The 26,391-nt window shown below is 42.3% G+C and overlaps 1 protein-coding gene across 4 annotated transcripts in view; it reads left to right on the top strand.

The window, feature by feature from the left end:
* Nucleotides 1-22,459, top strand: part of IL1RL2 (interleukin 1 receptor like 2) — a 39,825-nt gene extending 17,366 nt beyond the window's left edge. For 3 of the 4 annotated variants that reach the window (XM_037020033.2, XM_037020031.2, XM_037020034.2), the window contains 6 exons: nt 6,077-6,206; nt 6,921-7,057; nt 11,558-11,701; nt 19,523-19,684; nt 20,881-21,262; nt 21,928-22,459. In XM_037020033.2, the coding sequence (XP_036875928.2) occupies nt 6,077-6,206; nt 6,921-7,057; nt 11,558-11,701; nt 19,523-19,684; nt 20,881-21,262; nt 21,928-21,964 (992 nt within the window). In that variant the 3' untranslated portion in view covers nt 21,965-22,459. The remainder of the gene's footprint in view (nt 1-6,076; nt 6,207-6,920; nt 7,058-11,557; nt 11,702-19,522; nt 19,685-20,880; nt 21,263-21,927) is intronic. The other variant, XM_073239169.1, reaches the window with a different exon arrangement.
* Nucleotides 22,460-26,391: the final 3,932 nt, after the last annotated feature.

Here is a 26,391-nt window from a genome sequence, read left to right as displayed (position 1 = left end):
TTTGATCACGCAATATGAACTATAAACAGGTCAAATACGAATATTTGTTTGATTTTTATACTTGATTTATATGTGGATCCCACATTTCTCCCTTTATTATTATTATTATTATTTTTATTTTTAGTAAAATGCTGAAGTGGTAGGTAGACGCAAGATAAAGGTAGAAAACATAGTTTAGTCTTGTAAGAGAGCAATTGTAGATGATCAGGTGTGTGCCTGTAGACTATGTGTTAATCCAAGCTAGACAAGGTCATTAAAACATCCACAGATGCAGAAAATTTCTCTCAAAACAGAGGGGGTGAGGTTTTAAGCTTCACCACTGTTGATCCCCAATTTCTCACCTGATGGCCCCCCTGCGACTGTGCCTGTCTTAGGTTGTTCCTCCCTTGAGGAATCTTACCCATCTCTGACTAACCAGTCATCTTCCGGGGCCATACAGGGAGATGTAAAGTTGGTAGGTGAGAGAGAAGCCATATTGTTTGAAAAGGTGAGCTTTTTACTTCTTTGCAGATTTATGCCCTGTGGCTTCTATGCCCAGCATTTGTCTTGAGGTATCTTTACCACTTGGAGGAATTATGATACTCGGTAAATTCGATATGAGGCACAAATTCTATTTAAGGGTTGTAATTAGGAAGGAAGAAGAAAAGCTATAGAGGTAGCAGATGGAAGAAAACATGGGAGGATTGATTATTTCTTTGACATATCTTCTTGTAGAGTAACTTAAGCATGTATAGGTTTTAAACTACTAACTAAATAGCGCACACACATTAACATAATAGGAATACAGTTACATAACCAAAGCAGATCTATAGTTACCAGCCATCTCCAGTGAAGCCAAGAAAACCAGTTAGGCACCCTAGGCATTTGTGAAAATTTGTCTATGATATGATGGATATTGTCCAACTGTACTTGAACAGTCTGAGAGAAATCAGACAAATTAAAACAACCCATTCCTGGGAACTGTTCACATCCCATATGTTCTTTTAACCGTAGATAGTCTGTAGTCGTAAGATTTTGGAGCGCTACAACTTGCACTTCTCCTAATTCTTGGTTGAGTTCCAATAGTATAGATCCAGTCAAATTTGTTTTACTGTATGTACAGGCCAGTTTAGATATCTCCTTCTTCATTCCAATGGCAAGTCCAGGAAATGGTGGGATGGATGCAGCTACAACTGCAGCATCGCCTGGATCTTTGTAGAGGTTTTTTGATGATCATTTTCTGGTATGAGTCTTCCAGAGAGTGCTGATGGAAGTTCTTCTTCATATCGTATCTTAGTTCATTTTCTGGGTAGCCAAATTAGGCTTTGATCTTCTGTATAAACACAAACAGACCCTTTGCCCACACTTTGATATGCCCTTTATACCATTGTGTAGAACTCATTGGAGGTCACCACACAGGAACTGCTTTTTTTTTTTTTAAGAGAAAGGAATATTATCAGAAAAGTATACCTCCATAGCTGATCATCTGACACCCTTTAAGTGATCAAAATTAAGGATATTTAAAGCATGCGTTAATTGTTGATTTACCATTAGTTTTATCCTATCAAGGAGTAACCCACTTTTCTTTCTTTCTTTCTTTTTTTTTAAATATTTAATCTACACTTACATGAAGAATATTATGTTTACTAGGCTCTCCCCTACACCAGGTCCCCCCTATAAACCACTTTACAGTCACTGTCCATCAGCATAGTAAAATGTTGTAGAATCACTACTTGCCTTCTCTGTGTTGTACAGCCCTCCCCTTTCTCCCTCCCCCCCATGCATGCTAATCTTAATACCCCCTTTCTTCTTCCCCTCCTTATCCCTCCCTACCCACCCATCCTCCCCAGTCCCTTTCCCTTTGGTACCTGTTAGTCCTTTTTTGGGTTCTGTAATTTCGCTGCTGTTTTGTTCCTTCATTTTTTTCCTTTGTTCTTATATTCCACAGATGAGTGAAATCATTTGGTATTTCTCTTTCTCCACTTGGCTTATTTTACTGAGCATAATACCCTCCAGCTCCATCCATGTTGCTGCAAATGGTAGGATTTTCCCTCTTCTTATGGCTGAGTAGTATTCCATTGTGTATATGTACCACATCTTCTCTATCCATTCATCTACTGATGGACATTTAGGTTGCTTCCAATTCTTGGCTATTGTAAATAGTGCTGCGATAAACATAGGGGTGCATCTGTCTTTCTCAAACTTGATTGCTGCGTTCTTAGGGTAAATTCCTAGGAGTGGAATTCCTGGGTCAAATGGTAGGTCTGTTTTGAGCATTTTGATGAACCTCCCTACTGCTTTCTACAATGGTTGAACTAATTTACATTCCCACCAGCAGTGTAGGAGGGTTCCCCTTTCTCCACAGCCTCGCCAACATTTGTTGTTGTTTGTCTTTTGGATGGCAGCCATCCTTACTGGTGTGAGGTGATACCTCATTGTAGTTTTAATTTGCATGTCTCTGATAATTAGCGATGTCGAGCATCTTTTCATGTGTCTCTTGACCATCTGTATTTCTTTTTTGGAGAACTGTCTGTTCAGTTCCTCTGCCCATTTTTTAATTGGATTATTTGTTTTTTGTTTGTTGAGGCGTGTGAGCTCTTTATATATTTTGGACGTCAAGCCTTTATCGGATCTGTCATTTACAAATATATTCTGCCATACTGTAGGGTTCCTTTTTGTTCTATTGATGGTGTCTTTTGCTGTACAGAAGCTTTTCAGCTTAATATAGTCCCACTTGTTCATTTTTGCTGTTGTTTTCCTTGCCTGGGGAGATATGTTCAAGAAGAGGCCACTCATGTTTATGTCTAAAAGGTTTTTGCCTATGTTTTTTTCTAAGAGTTTTATGGTTTCATGACTTACATTCAGGTCTTTGATCCATTTTGAGTTTACTTTTGTATATGGGGTTAGACAATGGTCCAGTTTCATTCTCCTACATGTAGCTGTCCAGTTTTGCCAGCACCATCTGTTGAAGAGACTGTCATTTCGCCATTGTATGTCCATGGCTCCTTTATCAAATATTAATTGACCATATATGTTTGGGTTAATTTCTGGAGTCTCTAATCTGTTCCACTGGTCTGTGGCTCTGTTCTTGTGCCAGTACCAAATTGTCTTGATTACTATGGCTTTGTAGTAGAGCTTGAAGTTGGGGAGTGAGATCCCCCCTACTTTATTCTTCTTTTTCAGGATTGCTTTGGCTATTCGGAGTCTTTGGTGTTTCCATATGAATTTTTGAATTATTTGCTCCAGTTCATTGAAGAATGTTGCTGGTAATTTGAGAGGGATTGCATCAAATCTGTATATTGCTTTTGGCAGGATGGCCATTTTGATGATATTAATTCTTCCTAGCCATGGGCATGGGATGAGTTTCCATTTGTTAGTGTCCCCATTAATTTCTCTTAAGAGTGACTTGTAGTTTTCAGGGTATAGGTCTTTCACTTCTTTGGTTAGGTTTATTCCTAGGTATTTTATTCTTTTTGATGCAATTGTGAATGGAATTGTTTTCTTGATTTCTCTTTCCATTGGTTCATTGTTAGTGTATAGGAAAGCTACAGATTTCTGTGTGTTAATTTTGTACCCTGCAACTTTGCTGTATTCCGATATCAGTTCTAGTAGTTTTGGAGTGGAGTCTTTAGGGTTTTTTATATACAATATCATATCATCTGTAAATAGTGACAGTTTAACTTCGTCTTTACCAATCTGGATTCTTTGTATTTCTTTGTTTTGTCTGATTGCCGTGGCTAGGACCTCTAGTACTATGTTAAATAACAGTAGGGAGAGTGGGCATCCCTGTCTAGTTCCCGATCTCAGAGGAAATGCTTTCAGCTTCTCTCTGTTCAGTATAATGTTGGCTGTGGGTTTATCATATATGGCCTTTATTCCTTTATTGTGTTGAGGTACTTGCCCTCTATTCCCATTTTGCTGAGAGTTTTTATCATGAATGGATGTTGAATTTTGTCAAATGCTTTTTCAGCATCTACGGAGATGATCATGTGGTTTTTGTCTTTCTTTTTGTTGATGTGGTGGATGATGTTGATGGATTTTCGAATGTTGTACCATCTTTGCATCCCTGGGATGAATCCCACTTGGTCATGGTGTATGATCCTTTTGATATACTGTTGAATTCTGTTTCCTAATATTTTATTGAGTATTTTTGCATCTACATTCATCAGGGATATTGGTCTGTAATATTCTTTTTTTGGTGGGGTCTTTGCCTGGTTTTGGTATTAGGGTGATGTTGGCTTCATAGAATGAGTTTGGGAGTATTCCCTCCTCTTCTATTTTTTGGAACACTTTAAGGAGAATGGGTATTATGTCTTCTCTGTGTGTCTGATAAAATTCCGAGGTAAATCCATCCGGCCCCGGGGTTTTGTTCTTGGGTAGTTTTTTGATTACCGTTTCAATTTCTTTGCTCATAATTGGTTTGTTTAACTTTTGTGTTTCTTCCTTGGTCAGTCTTGGGAGGTTGTATTTTTTTAGGAAGTTGTCCATTTCTTCTAGGTGTTCCAGCTTGTTGGCATATAGGTTTTCATAGTAGTCTTTAATAATTCTTTGTATTTCTGTGGAGTCTGTCGTGATTTTTCCATTCTCATTTGTGATTTTGTTGATTTGTGTTGATTCTCTTTTTCTCTTAATAAGTTTGGCTAGAGGCTTATCTATACACAAATACATTTTTGATGAATTAAATAAATGCAAACAAAAATAAAACTACAAAAGTGCCATTAAAAAATACAGGTAAATTTTTATCAACCCTCAGAATGATTTATTTTCTAAACATAAAATCACTGGAAGAAACCAAGAAAGATTAAAAAAATTAGACTAATATAAAAAATGTAAATGTCTAGACTAATATAAAAAATGTGTATGTATGAAAAATGGTAATATTAAAACATGAATGACAGACTAGGAGAGAATGTTTAGAACACTGTGTTTTAATATGTTATCATGTGTATATGTGGAACATGTGCACATGTGCCCCTGGAGGCACTCAGAGGGGAGTTCGCAGCAGCCTTAGACATACAAGGCAAATACTAGAAACAATGCAAATGCACATATAGCAACAGTAGAAGAAATGAGGAAGAACTAGTATATTCCATCATCTGCATGAAGTATAGCTACATGCAGAGCATCTATGAACATACAAACAGAATGTTGGCCAACAGAAGCTAGCATTCAGGGGTGAAGATATCAGAGATAAAATATAAAGTTGGCAGGAGGCATGTGGGAGGCTTCTGGGGTTTTGGCAATATACTATCTTCTAAATGGGTGAAGGGGATATAGATATTTGCTTATAATAATTCAGTAACTTAATATTCCATACTTTTTACTGTATATGTGTTACATTTCACAAAATAATTATTTAAAAAATTAGCAGTGGCTAGAATAAATAAGCTTGATACAGGCTGTTTTGAAGTACAGTAACTTTTTTACATGTGGTAAATAGATAAACTTCATTAGGCTCCTGGGGCAAAATAAGGTGAAAATGTACATTTACTAACTATTACTTGTGAATGTGTGTGGAGGCAGGACAAGGGGCAGTAGAGGGTAAAGCGTAGGGGCCACAGCTGGCGAGGTAGAAATATCACTGGGTTTAAAGTTAGAAACGAGAGTCCATGTTTCATTCTTTCCAAGTGTGACTCTGGCTAAGTCTCAGAACCTATCTGAAGTTCAATGCTCTCATTGCAAAATGGGGATAAGGCACCCCCATCCCTTTTCTTCCTTGTAGCATAGTTTTGAAGATAATGAAGCCACAGGGAGAAAATGTGTGTAGAATACTTTGAAAAGTTCTTTGCCAAGGTTACTAATAATAGAAGTATTATTTGTGTCCCTGATATTGTGGAAAACATTGGTCTGAAGCTGGTGACATTTGGCAGCATATGCCTATCTCTTTACAATGGGCATTCTGGACAGTCAGTTGTCCCTTATGAGCTCTGTCCAGGGAGAGAATAAAGTAGATTGCTACTGACTCCACTTGGTGGGGTGGGGAGTGGGGTGTATATATTTGGCAATCAAAATACAGTGCTCAAAAGCAAGGTGTATTTGTTAAGCAGGTCGTTTTGGTAGAGTTTTCATTTGCTGTTTATGAACTTGATTTCTGTAGGCGCCACTCTTATTGTGGACTGCAATATTACAGACACACGGGAGAACACGAACCTGCGGTGCTGGACAGTCAATAACACCCTGGTGGATATCTACTATGGAGAATCCAAAAGGATCAGAGAAGGAATTGAGTAGGTGCTTTGTTTTGCTGGCTGACCTAAAAGCAAGCAAGAATTTCTTCATTCAAATTATTTTGGTGCCAGCACTGCTTTTTCTAGATGGTTCTCATTGCCTCCTTCTCCCCTCCTTTGGCTTATCCTTCAAAGATCTTCTCAGTGCTCTGCCTGGCCAAGCATCCAGTTCAAAGAAGTCCTAGTTGGACAGATGAGGCAAAACCTGAAGTATGTCCTTCAGGCAGCAAGGTCAAGCTGCCACTTAAAACCAGTCTCATTCTGATTTAGTCATGTCATGGACCATAGCTTTTAAGGCCTAAATAGCACAACAGACAACATACAGGGACTCCTGCGGGAGACAGTGCATAATCTTTGAATGTAACTGAGTGTACAAACCCACTTGATGGTGGTATAAATTTAGTGGTGTAAAACAAGTCTGAGGACAGTGTGGATAAGTCAGGATAAGTGGAGAAGAATTCGGGAAAGCCCTTTAGGGCCAAGTATGGTGTCCGTGATGAACAGAACCACATGCCTTGTCACTGTCCAGAAGAAAACGTAAATTTGGAACTATGCAATCCATGCACCTCCCCAGGCTGCTTGGTGAAGCTTTCTTAGGGTAACATGGTGGCCTGGAGTTTTCTCCAGGAAAGAACCTTATTCTCCAGACTAGAGAGTACAAAATGTGTTAGTTAACTATGACTCATATTAATGCGTGGCTCTTTTCTTTTACAGAACCCACATTTCTTTTCCCAGACATAATTTTTACACGATGAACATAACCTTCTCAGAAGTGAAAATGGAAGATTACGGCCGTCCTTTCACATGCCATGCTGGAGTGTCTGCTGCTCACTTTATATTAAAGCTGCCAGGTGCTGCTCCAGGGGGTTCCACACTCTTCTGGTGTTCAAAATGATGGCCAGGAAACACATACAAAAGAGGAGTGGCACTGAAGTATGAAGCAGCAGGGTGGATTTAAATGGAGAAACTCAATGTGGAATCTAGAGAGAGCTGATGCAGTGTCTAATGATGCTCTCGGAGTAAGACCCTGAGGTCCTTGCAGCGTACTTGGAAAGTGCCAGATGAATGTACATGGAGACTTTATGCATTGAAATTATACTAAATTCTAGAAAGCAGAAGTTTTCCTTTTTTTAAACCCAAAAGCTCAACTTTTATAATTATATACTTATGATTTTCAGGTTTTAGGCTGTTTGTTATAAATAATCTGATGTGAAAATAATGCTGATGTATATTTGATCATGTAATTTTGTAAAATTATCCATGGAGGCTGAATTCTGCTATCTGAACAGGAGGACCTCAGACTCCATGTGTGCCCTCCAGTGGCACACTTACTGTACAGAGTGTGCTGATTATTCATCCATTGGAGGTAATAAAGCCAGAGAGTAGATAATGAAGGATGAAATCGTAGTTTTGAGAACAATTTTAAATGCTTAGCCTATTAGGGGATGTGTTTACAGTACCTTGTCAGGTGTTGATGTGTGGTTCACCAATACGGCTTTTTCTTCCCTTATTCTAGTAATATCAACTTCTTATTTTTATTTTGTTTTTGGCTAGCTACATGCAAGAGAGAGAGCTTGAACTTTCCAGTGCCCTTAATGATCAGTTAAATATAATGGAAGACATTATATATTATGGTATTCATGAATTTGGAGATTTGGGAATGCATTTACATGCATTTAGCTCAAGTCCTACCAGAAATGTTTTTCTAGAATGTGCCATAAAACAGTAGTTCAGTGGTTGCTGTGTGGAGCTGGCAAATTTGCCTTGGCCCCTGCCAAGTTCCTGACCCCCTTCCTGAGTGTCCATCGCCTCCCTTCCAATAGTGATCAATAGTGTATGTCCAGAGCAGCCTGCAGTCCCGAGGAGAGCTTATTCTCTCCCTCACTTCCATGACCTGGAGGCCAAGGTCAGTCTGTCCCCAGCCGCCTTCCCTGTGAGTGAGCACACAGTATGTCCTTTCCTTGCTCTGGACCCACAGAGAGTCCTCTTGACTTGAGTTAGGTGGAAGGAGCCTTGTGCCCATCAGCCACCACTGTCCATTTCTCCTCCTCAGTGGCTTTTCCTTGTCCTGAAAAATCACTCTCACTTTCTCCCCAGTTAGTCTTGCACATCTATCTCTCCTGCTGCCACCTTGGGTGGCCTTGAGATGTGGTCATCAGGGCCGCTCTTTCTGCTCTCTTATCCCTGATAACCAACCTTCCTCACTCTCATGACTTTACCTGTCATCTCTGAGCAGGTGCAAGTACATTCTGCACCTCCAGACATATTTTCCCTCTCCAGGGGGCAGCCCTGCATTTCTACCTGTCAACTGGACTGATTTTGAACTTTCTATAAAATCAACTATACAGTATATTTTCTTTATGTCTTGCTTCGTTTCTTAGGTGTATGGGGTTCACTGATGCATTAGTGATGTAGCATGGAACTGCAGTTCACTCATTATTGTCGAATCCTAGTCCACTGAATACTTAGGCCACAGTTATCATTCTACTCTAAATATGTGGTCACTTGAGTCTTCCAATTTGGGACTCTGAACAAACAGTGCTGCAATGGAATCTCTGTATGAGTGTCCTGGTATTCATGTAGAAGCTTTCCTCTGGGATATGTCATTAGGAATAAAACAGCTGGAGAGAGTATCTTAGGGTCCACCTCGGAGAAAAGAGGGAAAGCTGACTGTAGGAAGCTGTCTTGCCAATGGGTTTCAGCCCTGGGCAAGCTCACTATGGATTCAGTGTGACCAAAGAAATGCCAGTAGAACATTCTTGGGGTGAAAGGGTTATACCCAACTTTATTTCCAGGGTGGCAGGTCAGTCACTAGAATCCTGCCGACTCAGAGCAAGTCTGCATGCAACAAGCCGGTCTCTGCCTCTGGGCCTTTCTACCCTGGTAGCCATCTCAGTCTCTGTCCTTGGTGCTGCCACCACTGCAGTCTTGTCTCTGCTCTCCTGCAGCCTTGCAGCTGTACCACCATGTCATCCAGACCACTAGACAGAGCTTTTTATATAGAGTCAATAACAATGTATTGCCCACATGTGTGTAGTGAGCTAGCTGACCAGAGCCAGGTGAGAATCCTGGCCACAGGAACCTTCACTTTATCCACAGAAGCCGTGGAGACTGCATAAAACCTGAGTAGTTATAATGAAAATCTGTCTCAACCTAGAAGTTTGAGTTCTGTGTCTAGTAACTTAGACTGAAGATGACTGGTCCATCCTTGCTAATGATTGACTTACAGGTGCTGACTATCTGGAAGCCCTGAATTCAGAAGGATTCTGAAGCAAAGTCCAGAGTCAGAGGAACTAATGCTACTATCAGTTAACACCTGCTGGTCATGTGGGACAAGGAAGAGGTTGTTGGTTTCTCTTGTTTTAGGTCAGCTAAGAAACCTGTGCTTATTAAATTCATCTGTGTTCCTATCGACACTTATTTCACATCTCACGTGCTATATATTTTTGGACTTGTGCTCTTTGTTTTTCCTAAGTTCCTAAGACTATGACTGTCTTAAATCCTAGCCACTTGGTGGGTTACTTGGGGCCAGAGGTAAGGTTACAGCTTCCCCTTTGGACTTCCTTATTTTTGATGAAGACATCTCCAGATTTGAATCTTATTTGGCTTGTCTGGAGCCACCTCCAAGTTGTCTAGATTGGGTGCACCTTTCTATGAATTTCTTTTAATTACTTGCTCTCAGCACCATCTCAGTTTAAGGCTGTTGGAAGCCACGTGGACCCAAATGGTGAATACCACCTTTAACACAGCCGACAGCAGGCACCTGGTGTCTCAACAGTGAGCCCACACTATCTCAGTTTCAAAGCCTATGCTCCCTTCGAACTTACTCATTAATTTCCTGTTTCAAATTTCATTGTCTTTTAGCTCATTTGCAGAGCAGAGGTTATCAGCACTCCTGAATGCAATGACTGATCGACTCAAGAATTTCAGGCCATCATTCCTGTCTAATTACCAGGGGCTTTTAAAATCTCCTAAGTATTGTGAACATGATCTTCTTATCACAATTATTTATTATAATATCAAGATCTCTGAAGTATGCTGTAAGGTTCCCAGCCACGGGTCCTCCCAAAGGGAGAGGTGGCACTGTTGCTCCACGAGCTGGCAAAGGGCAAAGAGAAGGGCAGGATGGGGGTGGAGTGGGGGGAGACTCCATCTAATAGAAACTAGAGGTTCAAACAAGTGGTTTGTATTGGATTGGGCGCCGGCACACAGAGCAGATCCACTGGCTGCCGGAAACTTCATCATGGATTGATATTTTTTGTACAGAATGGGTCTTTAGTTACTGTGCTTTACCGTGCCATGTATGAGAAGGCAGACGGTAGTATACAGGGATGTCTTTGCAACATCATGTGGCCTGAGCCAGGTGATAAGATCTTTAATGAGTGTTTTTTAAAATGAGAGTGTTCTGGGTGTTCAAGCAAAATCAATTTCCCCTTCTGCCTCCCCCTCTGGTGGGGACTGATGATGGGGTAGGTGGCTGTTGAAGGAAGTGGTATGTGTGGTGGATTCTAAGAATGGGAAGGATTTCTCTTCCTCTCTCCTTCTTCCCCTTTTTGAATTCTCTCCTTCCTAGAGCCTCCCTCTTTGGCAGCACAGGCTTGGGCTGTGGTAAGGAAGAAAGGCATCTGTTCCTCTTCTTGGATGTGTAGGAGCATGTTTTCAGGGACCTGGAGTTCCAGAGGAACCAGTTCTGTGCCCTGGTCATCCCTTGCACACTGCCTTTGCTATAATTGCTCTGCAATGAGCTCACAAAGCAGAGCACGGGGTCAACACCCTTTCTCAGACTGTGTCTTGCAGGCAGGTACCCAGCCCGGACATGGCTGGTGCAGAGGATGAGGTGGTCTTATGGAGCCAGCAGAGGTGGCTGTCAGGAGGCAACTGATGGCTCTTTATTTATGACAGGTATCCTGCTGCTCAATTGTGAGTAACTGGGAAAGCAGTTATAACAGTATTATAATCAAGGATGTGCAGCAGAACCACCTGGGGAACCTTCCCAATAAACGTGCTTGGGCTTCAGCCCTGGAGAGTCTGGTGCTGGCTAAGTAGGCCGTGGACAGGTGTGTTTCAAAAGCAGTCCTCATGCAAGTGCAGCCACATTGCATTGACCATTCTGCAGAATGTCCCTCCCCAGGTTCCCAAGAGCACATTTGCTCCCTAAAATTCATAGTCCAGACCAGATTATTCTACTCACATAGCTAATATCTAACTGTAAAGAAATACTTAAGAAGTCACCTCACTGACATCAGTACATTTCCACTCAGCATTTGCAATGGGATCTATGCAACAAAAGTGTATAATTGACCTTGTCTTATGATTATTATTAATAAATTTATTTTTGCTGTCCTTTCTAGCTCCAAATTTGCAAGCTTATGTGATAGGAGGACTTCTCACCTTGGCAGGTGCGGCTCTGTGTGCCACGTGCATCTACAACATTTTTAAGATCGACATTGTACTTTGGTATCGAAGTGCCTTCCATTCCGCTGGGACCCTCAAAGGTAAGTGTGGATAACTACTGAAAAATGCCTCATACTTAGTATCTGTGAATCTGTATAACCATTGTAGGTATTCTTTACCACATTTTACTGGCTTGCTTTTCATGTTGTTAGCAAATTTAGGGAAAGGAGTCTTCCGGGAACTTGTCATACTTCAGAGAAGTGATTTGTCCCTGGACACCAGCATTGTTCAGTCCAGTAAGGTGGCTGGCTACCAGTGGTGGAGTAAATATTTGCTAAGCAGCAGGAGCAGTTCACATGCATAGAGATGCACAGATTTACCTTTCAAATTCAGAGACTTGTGATGTGCACAAGAGCAGGAATGTGGGGTGAAACGGGTGTCCAAGCATGATTTAGGAGTTTCTGTTACAGAGAAGGGCATTATTTATGCTAAGTGTCTGCTTTGCATATAAAAAACATGGTACACATTGTTGTCCACATGTTTGGTAAAACATCAGTGTCCTAACATGGATCTTATTCTAAGCAATTCCGAATTTAAAATTGGCAGCCTTACAAAACTTGAATCATAATATAAATTAGTCATGGGGATGAAAGTGTAGCATAGAGAATATAGTCAATAGTTCTACATTGACAGCAACTACACTAGTTGGCGTGAGCACTTAATAATGTAGGTAACTGTCAAATCACTAGACTGTATACTTGAAACCAATATAGTATTGCCTATCATCTATACTTCAATACAAAATATAAATTAAGGAAAAAAACAGAATCGGCAGCTTTTAAGCAATGCAGAAAGCAAGGAATTCTTTTTTTGATGATAAATTCCACCATGGAAATCTGGCTTTGCACGTGTAATGCAGTTTGAAGCTCTTCTAGTGCTGCCGATGATCAGCTCAGACGTGGGGTTTCTATTCGGGGCTGTAGTCCCTGCAAGTGCAGCATGCCTAGCCTGCCTGGGACCCTGCTCCGGCCTCGTCTGTGTGATCAGAGACTTCAGTGCATGACCGTGTGTCTTTCTGACGCAGTGATGTGAGTGGCAAGGCTGCTTTCTGTTGATGGATGACGGGACAGCACTGACTTCAGTGAGGGTAACTCCCGATTCACTGGGACTCCCAGAGCGTGAGTGCTGAGTGCCCCAGTGAAGCTGCCTGTTAGTAAGGCCCAGTTTAGCAGGAAGAGAAAAAAGGCACAGTGACTCACACTGAGCAGGATCAATTGAGCAGACCAGAGATCAGGGAGCCCCACCCTCTGCTGAGGCTGGGCTGGGGATTTGGACATCGGAGCTGGCAGTAAGCCAGGGGTTCTCTCTTTCTGTTTTAATTCGGGGGAGTACATGTGCACTTCATGATTGAATTTTCTACAGCTCAACCTATGAGAACTATCCCGTAATTCCCCTTTGAGGGCTGGCTTTAGCAGTGAGCTAGTGATGGGACTCTAAAATTAGTCCCAGATGCTCTTGCCAGTTTATGTCTCTTAAGGATATTTTCTGAGTTATTTGGAAACATGTGGAGCAATGGGTGGTAGATACAAATGAGGAAGTAGAGGAATTAGTCCCTCTTAGGATAAATTATTTATTCCAACTTGATTAGTTAAGCTTTACACCATGATTGATAGTTAGATGTGTACAACCCACAGTTTTATGAGTCACTGACAGGCCTGGCTCCAAGTTCTGCCTATTCCCTATTAAACTATAGGAGGTACTTTAAAAATTTTCCTTCCAGGTGTGTGTGTGCGTAACTATAAGGATCAGTTTACAAATCTACTAAAGAGATTTGCATATGCCTCATCTTGCTCCAGATTGCTTCATGGAGAATGTACTTGTAGAACAGAACGATTAAAAACAACAACAAAGTAGACACAGAGAAGGAAAGAAAACAAGTGTAGAATGGTGAAATAAATCCGGGAGTGGGGCTAATGACGCATCTGGGACTGTTGTTAAGGACGAGGAGCTTGCTTTAGAAATGAAGGCAAAAGTAATGGCAAGATTCATTGCTGACCATTCACAGAAGCCTTTCAGTTGCTCGTGGGCACACATGACTTTCTCTGGGACAGTTTTCCAAGGAAAATTTTTGTAGAGTCCTCAGTTTTAAAGGCTTTATTTTACCGTTCTACACTTGTTTTCTTTCCTTCACTGTGCCTACTTTCTTGTTGTTTTTAATCATTCTGTTCTACAAGTACATTCTCCATGAAGCAATCTGGAGCAAGATGAGGTATATGCAAATCTCTTTAGTAGATTTCTAAACTGATCCTTATAGTTCTGTACACACATGCACACCTGGAAGGAGAATTTCAAAAGTATCTCCTGTAGTTTCATAGGGAATATGCAGAACTGGTAGCCAGGCCTGTCAGTGACTGATAAAATGGAAATCTGTTACATGCATCTAATTATACATTTATTTATAATTATTTATAACTATTAATATAATTATTAATGGGCATGGTGAACAAATTTCATGTGATTCAGTAAAAGCTCTTACAACGAAGGCCAGATTGATTCTGTCTGATTGTTCCACTGGTCCTGTTTGATCAGGTTGAAAATTCAGCAATAGCAATATGGAGAGAAAGTACAGAATTGAATAATCTTCAGTCAATCCTTCATGATGTTAATTTATGCAAATAAACAGTATTTTTGCCAATAGCTGATAAAGTCCTGTGCAGATGCTTTAACATCAAATGTGGGTTTGAATCTCCTTAGAAAATAAGAGGAGCTGAGCTGGATACGTTTGTGTTAGTATGCCCACAGGGCAGCTCTCTCAGAAAACCCAAAAGTAGGTCTACTTTTCTGCATTTTTTAAAATGAAATAAACAGGTGGGGGTGTGCAACTCATCATTATTTGTTGCTATGCATTGTTATTTCCTCAACTGCTCTTCTAGCTACTCTGGCTGGGACACAAATTACCTTAAAACTTCACAGCATGGAGCAACTGTTTATTTTGCTTATAGAATCTGTGGGTCAGGGTGTAAGACGGCCTTGGTGAGGATGGCCTGTCTCAGGTGTGTGATGTCTGGTGTCTCTGCTGGAAGACTGGCAGTTGATTTTGGCCATTGTCTGGTGGCCCCAGCTCCTCTACCAAGGGCAGTCTTTCTGTGTGGGCCTCTTTGGGCTTCCTCACAGAATGGTGACTAGCTTTCGAGGGCTAGTGTTTCAAGAGCAAGACAGCTGAGTAAAGGCCATTATTTTCTCTCATGTCTCAGATGCTGAATCTCTAGTATCAATTCTATCACATTCTATTTGTCAGGGCAGCTGCAGAGTCCTACTCGATTTTAAGGATGTGGGAATAGATTCCCCCTCTTTGGAGAGGCATGGGAAAGCTCTCAAGAGCACGTGTGACCAGAAGAATTACTTGAGCTAATTTTTGAAAATATAACTCGTCATAGTTGCACAAGACTAATCAGGGAAAAGCTTTGTGAAATTTCCAGCTTCCAGTTGTCTACTGAGCCACCCCAAAGGAGTGGTAGACTTGGCTTTGAATGGAGATGGTGCCCTTGCCAGCTGGGAGCCAGGAGAAACCATGCAGCCTTGAGGTTCCAACTATGGAAATCCAAGGGTACAAATGCGACCCTCACAGTTAACTGTGAGCGGCAAAGCCATGAAGTGTGGGCGTGCGGTTGCCTGAGAGGGTCCTTCAAAACCAGCGGGTGGAAGCAAAGCCAGATGGCTACTGCTTGATCTTCTGCTATACTGATCAGTAAATTACGAACTTGTCATTTGAAAGTGACAAGAACTCACTGCATCTTGAGAACAAGCCAGGGAGATACAGTTCAACTCAAAAACTTAGAAAGAAAAAGAGAGATAAAAAATTGGGAACATTTTTATATTTTGAGTTTTTCAAAGGTATGAGATTCTCTTGCTACCCAAATCTCTCCTGTCCCTGGGTCTGCATCTTGCTCAGGAAGGAGTGGCTGTGCCCTCAGATACTTGCTTAAAAACATGGAGCCGGGGACACTGTCAAAAGAGAGAGGTGGCTTAGCAAAAATGGTTTTCTGTTGTCTTTTCTCTTCTTTCTTTCTTTTCATCAGAGGGAAAAAAGAAAAACAGACTGAGAGAAGAGAGACAGCAGGGGCACCACCTGGGACAGAGTTGGCTGTAGTTCAGAGCCCAGGAAATACCGCATTTCCTGGGGAGGCTCCACTATGTAGTAAATAGAGGATGAACCCAACCAACCCTTTATCATAAGAGGGCATATGCTGTCATATTTTTTAATGGAAAAAAATTATTCCTTTCTAAAAGGTTTAGAAATGTAAGGATTTTGTGAAATCTTTTTTCCCCAGTATGTATATATACATATACAAAAATTCTCTGACTTTAGAAAGTTAAATGTATGACATTAAATTTTACCTAGAAAAATACTCACCTATGGAGTGGTGGTCCTGACAAGTGACATGTAAGGCATTCTACAAGGAGTGTTAGCTGGGTGGGTTTTTGCCAACTCTAGACAAACTGATCCTCTCACTAGTACCTGCCCTATGACTCTAATTTCCTAAAAGCTGCTCATGATCTAGAATTTCTCTATCACCCCACATAGATACAATCTCTTTGAGCCTCTGTAAAATCAAGCTCCATGCGGACATTCGGCAAGTAGTGATGGAGACGTCCTCTTCACTGGGTCCTGTTCTGGGTGCTGGGGGTCAAGTGGGAGCTAAACAAACCCCCAGTCTCACACTGCTCCCGGTCATGATAGGGGGTGGGGAGACTGACAGAGAGTGTGCATGTGTGTGCATACGTGAGTGTGTGTGCATGCGTGTGTTACCCTTTTCCATAGGATACGCAGGAATGATGAGCAGAGAACTGAAGGTTGGCTGTGGGTGGTGTGAGAATCTATAGAATGAGAAAAAGCTGCATGTAGACACCCAAGTTCTGTACACATTTTAACTATAGATCTTCCTCCACTTATAATGGGGTTACATCCTGACAAACCCATCATAAATGGGAAATACCATTAAGTCAAAAATGCATTTAATGCACCTAACCTACCAAATAGTGTAGCTTAGCCTGGTCTGTCTTCAATATGCTTAAACTCCCATCAGCCTACAGTTGTGCACAATCATCTCACACAAGGCCTATTTTATAATTAAGTGTGTAATATCCCACTTAATTTATTGAATACTGTACTGAGAGTAAAAAACGGAATGGTTGTATGGGTACAGGATGGATGTAAGCATGTGGGCTGTTCACCCTCAGGGTCAGGCAGCCAATCGGGAGCAGCATCTTGGTGCTGGCCAGAATCACCAGCCTCTCCGCTGCACAGCACTAGCCTAGGAAAAGGTCCAAATTCACAATTTGAAGTATGGTTTCTATTGAAAGTGTATATATTGCTCACACCTTTGTAAAGTCAAGAATCATAAGTCAAACAAACCATTCTAAGTCAGGGACCATCTGTACTATTATTTAGACAAAACAAATAGGAGAGACTACAAGATTTTGCCTGCTTTTGCTTTTCTTCAAGTCTGTTCATCAAACAAACCTCCAGGAAAAGGGAATAAAAATGGATAGCTCCCCTCTCCAGTTCCCCTTAGTTTTGCTTTGAATTTCCAAATAGGCTAGAGCTTGAAAAACACATTTTCCAATGAGGTGCCCACAAACCTTCCAGCCCTCATTCGTATAACCCTTGAGTAGGGCATAAATTTCAGGCCCTTCAAAGCCACTCCCCTTCAATGGCCTGTTTACCCTCCCTTCCTGCCTTTCATTTATTCCTAAACCCTCCCTACCACTTCAAATCCAGAAGCTGCCCAATGTCCTTTGTGAATTTTTGTCCTAGAGCTCCAGACTGAGGGGGATTTTCCTTTCTTTCTGTCTCTTCCATCCTTTTATCCATTCATTATCTTATAGTGCCTTGTGTTGCTTTTATTTCTAAGTCAACGAATGGCATCCCAGTTAGATCTTGTGACTTGTTCCTCTGCACACTGGCAAGCATGGTGACTGTTACTTGTATTGCTCGGTCAGTGCTTGCTCACTCTGTTGATGATGACGTGTGCTGTTGTGTTTGACTTCCCAGTACCTCACGGCAGAGTCCTAGAGTCGGCTCAGTACTTGGTTTCTCTATGATGCGGTGTGCAACTGTAATGAGGGAATGCGCTGGTGGGTCTAAATTCCAAGAGATTCCACCCATTTTTCCTGGTGCACTTAGGACAGCCCTCTGTGGCAGAGAACCTGTCAAGGGTCATGGTGATGGAGGCTCCTGTTTTCCATTTTCATTTTGAGCCACACCACAAGGAGTGGCCGGCATAGAGCTGAGAGACTTGGGTTGGAGTTGGGGCTGTGTGTGACCTTGGAGAAATGATGCAGTCTTTCTAGTCTCAGATTCATTCTTGTGTAATAAGGATAAGACCATAAGACCATCTCCCTCAAAGGCCAATTTATGAGAAAGAGATGTCAATGGGGTAGAAAAATTGACAAATTGCTGGAGGCTCAGTGTGGACAGATCTGAGACTTAAGATCTTCAGCAGGACAGTCCTAAGGGATCAAAACCCACACTTTTGTGAGTTTTACCTCCAGGAGCCTGACCAGGTTCTGACAGTAAATATCAGAGAAAAATCTCCTTGTGCTTCCAGCAAGTGGAGGGAAAAAAAGCCATTCTAAAATATGCTGGAGCACTCTGTTCTTAATGAGGCATGTCCCCAGGATGAACTAGCTAACCAGAGCCTTGCCTGTTAGGGCTTTGTCAGAGCCTGACTGGCCTGGAGGAAGGGAAATACCTAACTCTAGCCCACCCTAGCCATCCTGCCTGCCCATGGGGAGAGAAAAAGCTGAGAAACACTTGTGAAGTCATTGTCCAGAAACATAGGCTCACTAAATGACTGACAAAATCATAGGGCTATAGAAGTTTTCCCCCCTTCCCACACGTCACCACAATACTAAGGACTTATTTAAGGCAGTTCCTTTTACCTGGAACATCATAGTCGGATATCAGGAAAAATTATAAGGCATAATAAAAGGCAAAAAACACAATTTGAAGAGGCAGAGCAAACATCAGAAGCAGAGAGGGCAGAAATGTTGGAATTATTAGACTGGAAATCTAAACTGTGATTAATATGCTAAGGGCTCTAATGCCAAAGTAGCATGCAAGAACAGATGGGCAGTGTAAGCAGAGAGATGAAAATCCTAAGAAAGAACCAAAAAGAAATGTTAACAATTGAAAAAAAAACTAACAAAAAATGAAGAATGTCTTTGATGGGCTTCTTAATAGACTAGATATGCCTGAGGAGAGAATTTATGAGCTTAAGAATATGTCAATAGAAACCTTCCAAACCAAAAAACAAAGGGAACAAAGTTTGAAAAGGAAAAAACAGAACAAACCTTCCAATAACTGCTGGGCAACTACACAAGGTGTAACGTATGTGTAAGGTAAATACCAGAAGGAGAGAAAGAGGCAAAGGAACAGAAATACTGAACCACTTAACAACTGGGAATTTCTCCCAGATTAATGTCAGACACAAACCCACAGATCCAGGAAGCTCAGAGAACACCAAATAGGATAAATACCAAAACCAAAGCATATAAACAAAAAACAACACCTACAGAAAATCATTTTCAACTATAGAAGATCAAAGATTAGGGGGAAAAAATCCTGAAACAAGCCAGAGAAAAAAACACCTGATGTATAGAGAAATAAAGGTATGAATTATATTCAACTTTTCCCCAGAAACCATGCATGCAGGAAGAGAGCAGAGTGGAGTATTTAAAGTGTTGGAAGAATGGGATGCCTGGTGTGGCAGGGCTGGGCACCACGCCAGCCAACTGGGCACTCTAAAGTCGTTGAACCCAAGTAGAAGCACCTCATGGTAACATCTCAGATTCTCACTTCATTAATGTAAGAGAATTTGGTAGGAGTCAGTCTGTGAGCTGTCCCATTTCCTTTTCAGATGGGAAGCTATATGATGCATATGTCTTATACCCCAAGCCTCACAGAGATGTCCAGAGCCATGACGTGGAGACACTGGTGTTGAAGATTCTGCCCGAGGTGCTGGAGAGACAATGTGGATATAAGTTATTTATATTTGGCAGGGATGAATTTCCTGGACAAGGTATGTTTTAAATGAGTTATAAAAACAACAACTTCACTTCACAAACGGTAGGGACTTGGCTTGCTTTCCGACCACAGCACCACATGGAGTCTTTCACCTCTGAAGCCTGTGCACCAGAGCCAAGGAGTGTAGACCAAGCTTTCTTCTCTTCTTGGGCTCCTTCCTGCAAGAGGATAAGTGGAATTCCTGGTTAAAATAGCATGGTTTTCAGTTCGAGTAAGGACATGGTTAACCCATTCATATGAATAGGTGGTTGATAATACAACCTTGGGCAAGATACTGCAAGGAGCCAAGCAGTCATTTGCCATTACATCCTTGAGGCTAACTGCTGAGTGTTTTCTGTCATTTTGGATATATATATTAGCTCATGTTTAAAGCTGATTTTATACCCTCCCCCCACAACTAATCCCCAATCTTCCCCTACCTACATGAGATGGAAGTTATTTATTTACTTCTCCCATTTAATAGGACTGTAGCTTTGGGCAGTGCAATTAACTTCTCAGTTGTCTCATCTGTCAAATGGGGATAAAAATGCTTCCCTGACTCAGCTGAGGAATTAAGTATAGTTAAAACCTGAGCAGGGACCTGTATGGAGCTTAGTATATATTAGACAGTCAATAAATGAAAGCTTCCTTCTAATTCATGTTCTTCTTCTTTGAAGGCTGTATCATAGAGGACTGAAATTTGAAAAAAACATATTTTCTAGTCACCAGGAAACCAAAATTATTACATTGTAGCATTTGTTAGTGGCCTATTCTGGGTCATTTAACAAGGTGTCTAAATACTTTGGATTTGAAGGCTGTTCCTATCTGTAGTGAGACAACAACTCTATCTTGGCTCAGAACTTTTCATGTTAAGAAATAATCCTACATGAGGAAGTGAAAATTTGATCCAGTGCTTGTCATAAACACATGGAAGAGCTCTCATTTCATAAGCACATGAATATCATTCTTCCACTTACTCCACAGTTGTTTATTGAGCACCCCCTATGTGTCAGGTAGTGTTCTAGGCACCAGAAACATGAAAATAAACCAAAGACAAGAACCTGCTCCTGGGAAGGTTACAGTCTAGTCTTACATCCTAAGAATGAAGGGGATATAGAATTTGGTCTTCATTTCTAAGAAGGACCAAGTTTTATCCATAGACCAAGTTTATCTATTTTAAGAACTATTCTTCTACATTGCCTTTATTTTCAGCTGTGGCCAACGTCATTGATGAAAACATTAGGCTGTGTAGGAGACTGATCATCATCATAAGTCCCACATCCTCGAGTTTCGACCTGTTAAAGAACATGTCAGAACAACAAATCGCAGTGTACAATGCTCTCATCCAGGACGGGATGAAGGTCATTCTGATCGAACTGGAGAAAGTCAAGGACTATACAGCCATGCCGGAGTCAATTCAGTACATCAGACAGAAGCACGGGGCTGTCCAGTGGAGTGGGGACTTCACAGAGAGGTCACAGTGCGCAAAGACCAAGTTCTGGAAGAAAGTGAGATACCACATGCCTCCCAGAAGGCGCCCACTGCCTGCTGTCCAGCTGCTGAAGCACGTGCCCTGTGACCTCCTGGCTGGCAAGTAGGAGGCCAACTCGGGGGTCGTCACCCTGTGCTGGAGAGTTTGTTGTCATGGGCGGCTCACCGCCAGACAAGGATGCACTGTGTTTGGGCCACCCACCTGAAGTTGCCCATGTGTGCTGGTTGCCAATGGGCCTGTGTTTGCTTGTTTTGATCAGAATTATTTTTTTAGGGAACGACATCACCTCTCTAGAAAACCCTCTTTAACCTATTGGCTCTGAATGATTGCTGAACATGGAGTAGATTTAACATTTGGGCCCCTGGGGAGGGGGAGATGGAGGGCTGTAGAGTGACAGCTTCAGATGTTGGGATGTTTGGTCACATGGCATGGCACCCATGGTATGGGAGACTGGGTGGTCAGCAGATGGCTGGCGGGCAGTCTGTGGGCTTGGGGAGGGCTGGCAAAGGTAATGGCAATGTTTGCATGCCTGGCCAGTGTCCACAGGGCCCTGGTCCTATTTGCTGTGTCTGTGAGCCCCTTTTCTCTAGTGCAAACAGATGGCTGTGGCCACAGTCTTAGGGCGTTGATACTGGAAGCACCTTAGAGGTCATCCTCATCAGTGGACACCAACTGTGGCACAATTAGTCACCCTCCTGGGGGGCCCCAGGTTTTGAAAGACTTGGCCTGTCAAATCAAAATAAGTAATAATTCACTTATTTTTCCAGGTGGCCTTTGTCAGCCAGGATTCTGAGCAACATGTGAGAGAAGAGTCACCACACTGAGATGGTGGAATTCTAGTCCACGTAAAACAAAGTAATCTGTCAGTTAGCTACATCAGTTTAGGAGGTAACAGTCACAAAGATGTTTGATACTAAAAATTAGCTGTAGACTATCTTGACTTTCGAAGATCCTGAATTAAGGAGCTTAGATACACAGTAGAACTCTCTCATTCTGTGGTCACCATGCCCAACCTTAAACAGTGGCCTGCTCGCATCCCCCAAAGTTCACATGTTGGAGCCCTAATGCCCAATGTGAAGGTGTTAGGGGGGGCCATGAGGAAGGAGCCCTCACAAATGGGATGAGTGTTCTTACAAAAGAGACCCCAGAGAGCTGCCTGCCCCTCCTGCCACGTGAGGACATGGGGAGAGGTCTGCAGCCTGGAAGAGGGCCCTCATTCCACCATGCTGGCACCCTGATCTCAGATGTCCAGCTTCCAGGAGTGGGAGAAATAAATTTCTATTGTTCACAACCCCTCAAGACTGTAGTATTTTTTTCTTTACAGCATAAATAGACTGAAGAAGCCAGTCAGGGCTGGAAGGGGTTCGGCCAGTGGGCAGGATGGAAATGTGAGCGAGGCCTAGGGGAGGGACACCGGGACCGAGCTGGAGAGCAGTCGCCCTGGTGTGGAGGGAGGAGCAGACAGTCCACAGGTGGTGTGAGGGTCTGGTGGGTTCTTAAGTGAGGAGGAGCCCTCTCTGGTCTTTTCAAATTTATGATCCAAGGTGACCTGGCATTACACATCTGTTTATCATAATCAGGTCCTGAGTTGACATCAGGCCACTCTTTATCTTTTTAGTATTTGCTCTTTAAAAATAATTTAATTGTGCTTCACATGTTCGGACACTGTGCTGTATTCTCAGTGATCCTCACTGAGTGTATTTGAATATACACTCCTGTTGTCAGACTCTGGGCTTTGATTCGGGATTTTTAAAATAGATCCATATTTTAGAAGATGGATAAGGCTTGTCTTATAGCAGTAAATCCTGTCCTTTTAAATAGTGGCCCTTTTTGATAATTTGAGGAAAGATGGAGATATTTTCCTAGAAAAAATGTACTTACACCCCAACTTTTGGCTGCCATTTGAGGCTGACAGAATTTTTCAGGCTCATCAAAGGGACTTTAAAAAGGTCCATAGGCTCTAAGGAAGGTTAGAAGGTCTTTTGTTTCTATATTTATGGGATGTGATCTCAGAATTTTGTAAGATTCTATGTAGAGGTCCAGTGATGACCATGCTGGGTAAGTGAGTCATTCAGGGTCTTCCTAAAAACCATCTGGTAAGTAATACAGACTAGAAAGGTTCGTGGAATTTTCCATCATTAGCCCAGAGCTCCCTACTGCTCTACCACAAATAAGTCACAAGTCTCTGCGGAGGTTTATTCCTGAGCTATTTTTTGTGGGCCTTATCTGTTCACTCCAGGGCTGTTTCTGTGTCTGCCATGATGTGGAAAAGATTGGGAAACACTGGTTCTAGTCCAGGTGTCTGTCCCATTTTACCATGGGGGAAAGTGAGGCTGAGAGAGGTGAACGGACTGAACTAGAGACACAGTAGTTCATGGCAGAGCCAGGACAGGGTCCTTGGTGTCTGTGCTGTGACTCTTACACCACAGCAACTTTTTCTGATCCATTTAGTCCTGTGACACCAAACACTGGTTGGAACTAACATATGGAACCTGACTTCTAGAAGTATACAGTTAAGGCTTCGGAGTGATTTCAGGAGCTGAAGGAAGCCACTGAAATGGGAAGATGCAGTTGAAGGTGCCATCACTCTCCGGGCCTCCGGAGTACAGCACTGTGTCACCCTCCTCCAGCCTCCAGCCCATCCTACCACCTCCCAACTCTCTTCAACACTTGGCAGCTATGATTCCAAGCAACCCAGTAAGGCACTGGAGGTTATTCACGTCTTGCCATCTATCTCATCCCAGCACTCCCGAAATGAGACTTGACAATTCCCCATGAAGATGCTGCCTCCCTCGCGGCCTTCTGGAATTTCTGGAGCAGGGCATCAGAGGCACCCTTTGGTTTGTGAGGGGTGGTTGGGGGAGAGGGGTTTAGAGTAGCTTTTGTATAAAAACCCTTTGCCTAAGAGGGAGCAACCATTCATTACTCATGGCAGAGAAAGGGTTGATTCTTAATAGAGATTTGAGGGGAAAGGTGCTGGAAATCTTCCCCTAACCACCGAAGTTTCTCAGTTTTATCCATGATGCAGTTCTCAGAATGTGCATTACCACTATTTTGTACATGTTCTTTAATATTTTAATTCAACAACATGGTTAAGCTGCTAAGATCAAGAGGTGTGCTTCATTTGCCATTTTGAATACTCAGTGATTCCCATCTCATTCTCAGTTACTTTACTGATAGTTTTGGCACTTTCATTTTACATTTCTACTAGTTTTAATGAAATAAAGGGATATAATGTGGCAAAAATACAAATAATCAAATTAGCCTGGCTTTGTCCCTGAAATGTGCATTAGTAGTTAAGGGCTCAAAAGTATTCTTTTGTCAGCTGCTGGGCTCATGTCCAAATTTGCCTAAGAAAGACTTAGGTTTCAATGGATAATGGACAGAAAGGCAGGTTATATGAAAGCCAAAGGCCACCACTAATCAGCTCTCTCCTGTTTCACCAAATGGGTTGGGTGTGGTAATGGAGGCCTTATCACCAGATCTTGGGGGTGGGCCCAGTTATGACCTGAGGGGCCAAGGACTGACCTGGAGGTAGGGGAAGAGAGAAAAGCTGAAATACAGGTGAGGAGCCTCTCAACTACCTTTCAGCTCACCTTCCTGGAAGGACTGTCAGCCACACACCACTTCCTTTGGTCTGCGCTCAAATACTACGAGTCTGCCCATGAGAAAGTGCCAGCTGAAGGTAGTCACATCAAATAAAGCGCCCAGGAAGGTCTCATCTTTCCCCAGAAAACCATCTGAGATGAAAACACACACATCCAAGTGCTTGGCCTGCTCTGCAGTGCTGCCGGGAGCTGGGTGGGGGCCGGAGCCCCTCCATGCCTTCCACCCCTGCCAGGAGCCTGCAGAAACTCAGAGGGCTTTCTGCTGTGTCCCAACCAGGTGACCTTCCTTCAGCTTTCAGTCCTGCTCCATATTTATAAACTTTCCTCCAATGTACGCTTGTTTGGCACATTTAGGCAAGGCTGTGTCTGGAAAATTAGGAAAATGGAAAATTCCTCCCTTGTTTCCTTCTTACAATAGAGACTAGTCTATAGATGAGAAATCCATGACCTCTGGAATTAGTGCCTGGGGGTGACCCTGGCTCTCAGAGCCATAGAACATTGGTTCGAACTGCCGGAAGTCACAGATCTCAGGTGGACTTCTTCTAGGGCCCTTGAGGTGGGAACTCCCTATGCACACATCCCCTCCCTGCTCCCATGCTCACATACCCAGGTGGTGTCTTAAGAGATGCTGCCAATCACCTTAATAAAGTTAACTGCTAGTCCTCCAAACAGAGAGATTTTCCAGTTGGGAATGGAAAACTGAACCTTATGGCTCTGGCCATTGTCCTGCAGAGTCACCTTTCCCCGGAGCTCTCATTAATGACAGTGGCCACTGCCTACCTTTGATGCTCTGGCCTAACCATCCTTGACTAATTCCTAGGAGCACAGCTGACATCTGCAAGGACCAAAAAGGCTTTATGGGAGGAGAAAGGATACAAAAGAGAATAAATCCACAGGGATATACATCAGGTTATTTTGACTCTAAGACAAGGGTTTCCTTTTCTACTTCTGGAGTCTGCTCAGCCATCTCTTCCCACCTCAGAAGAGGAGAAAACACCTCCTTTCTATTTAAGGCCTGGAATGAGATCAAGGCAGGTAGGAATCTACTCTCATAGCCAGCTGAAACGCTGCCCTAAAATGTTTTCTGGAGCATTCTGTGTTTTATTCTGCCTCTTCTATATGCCACATTTTTTTTTTTTTTTGCTTCAGGGTGAGTTGTGGGTTGGGATTATGGACACAAAGGTGAGCTCAGTCATGGAGAGCTGTGGGGGTGTCACTGTGGGCTGTGGCAGGTTGAATCCTACACAGAAGACTGTGCCTGCATAGAGGGTGTTCCTTTCCCTTTCTGTCTGCCGTGAAATATTGAGTTGCAACTCTTGCAAATATCAGAAGTCCACAAGGTAGATTTCAGTCTTAACTTTGACATATAAATCATAGTTTTATTTGTTTAGCACTCATGCAAAAATGACAAAAATTTTTATCAGTCTAGGAAATGGAAACCTGTTTTTATTACAGTCAAGTAACCAGTTTGTCGTCATTTAAATATGTATACCTTCACTACACTACCCGGTGGTGGTGTCAACTGAAAAATTGGGCAAAACCAAGACTGTGATCACAGTTATAGAAAAATGTGAGACTGATGTGAAGTTATTTTTTTCTCTGACTCAGTGGATGTATTATTTC

This window comes from Manis javanica, chromosome 1 (assembly GCF_040802235.1).
Source record: "Manis javanica isolate MJ-LG chromosome 1, MJ_LKY, whole genome shotgun sequence".
Lineage (NCBI taxonomy): Eukaryota > Metazoa > Chordata > Mammalia > Pholidota > Manidae > Manis > Manis javanica.
This window is presented reverse-complemented; position numbering and strand designations above follow the sequence as displayed.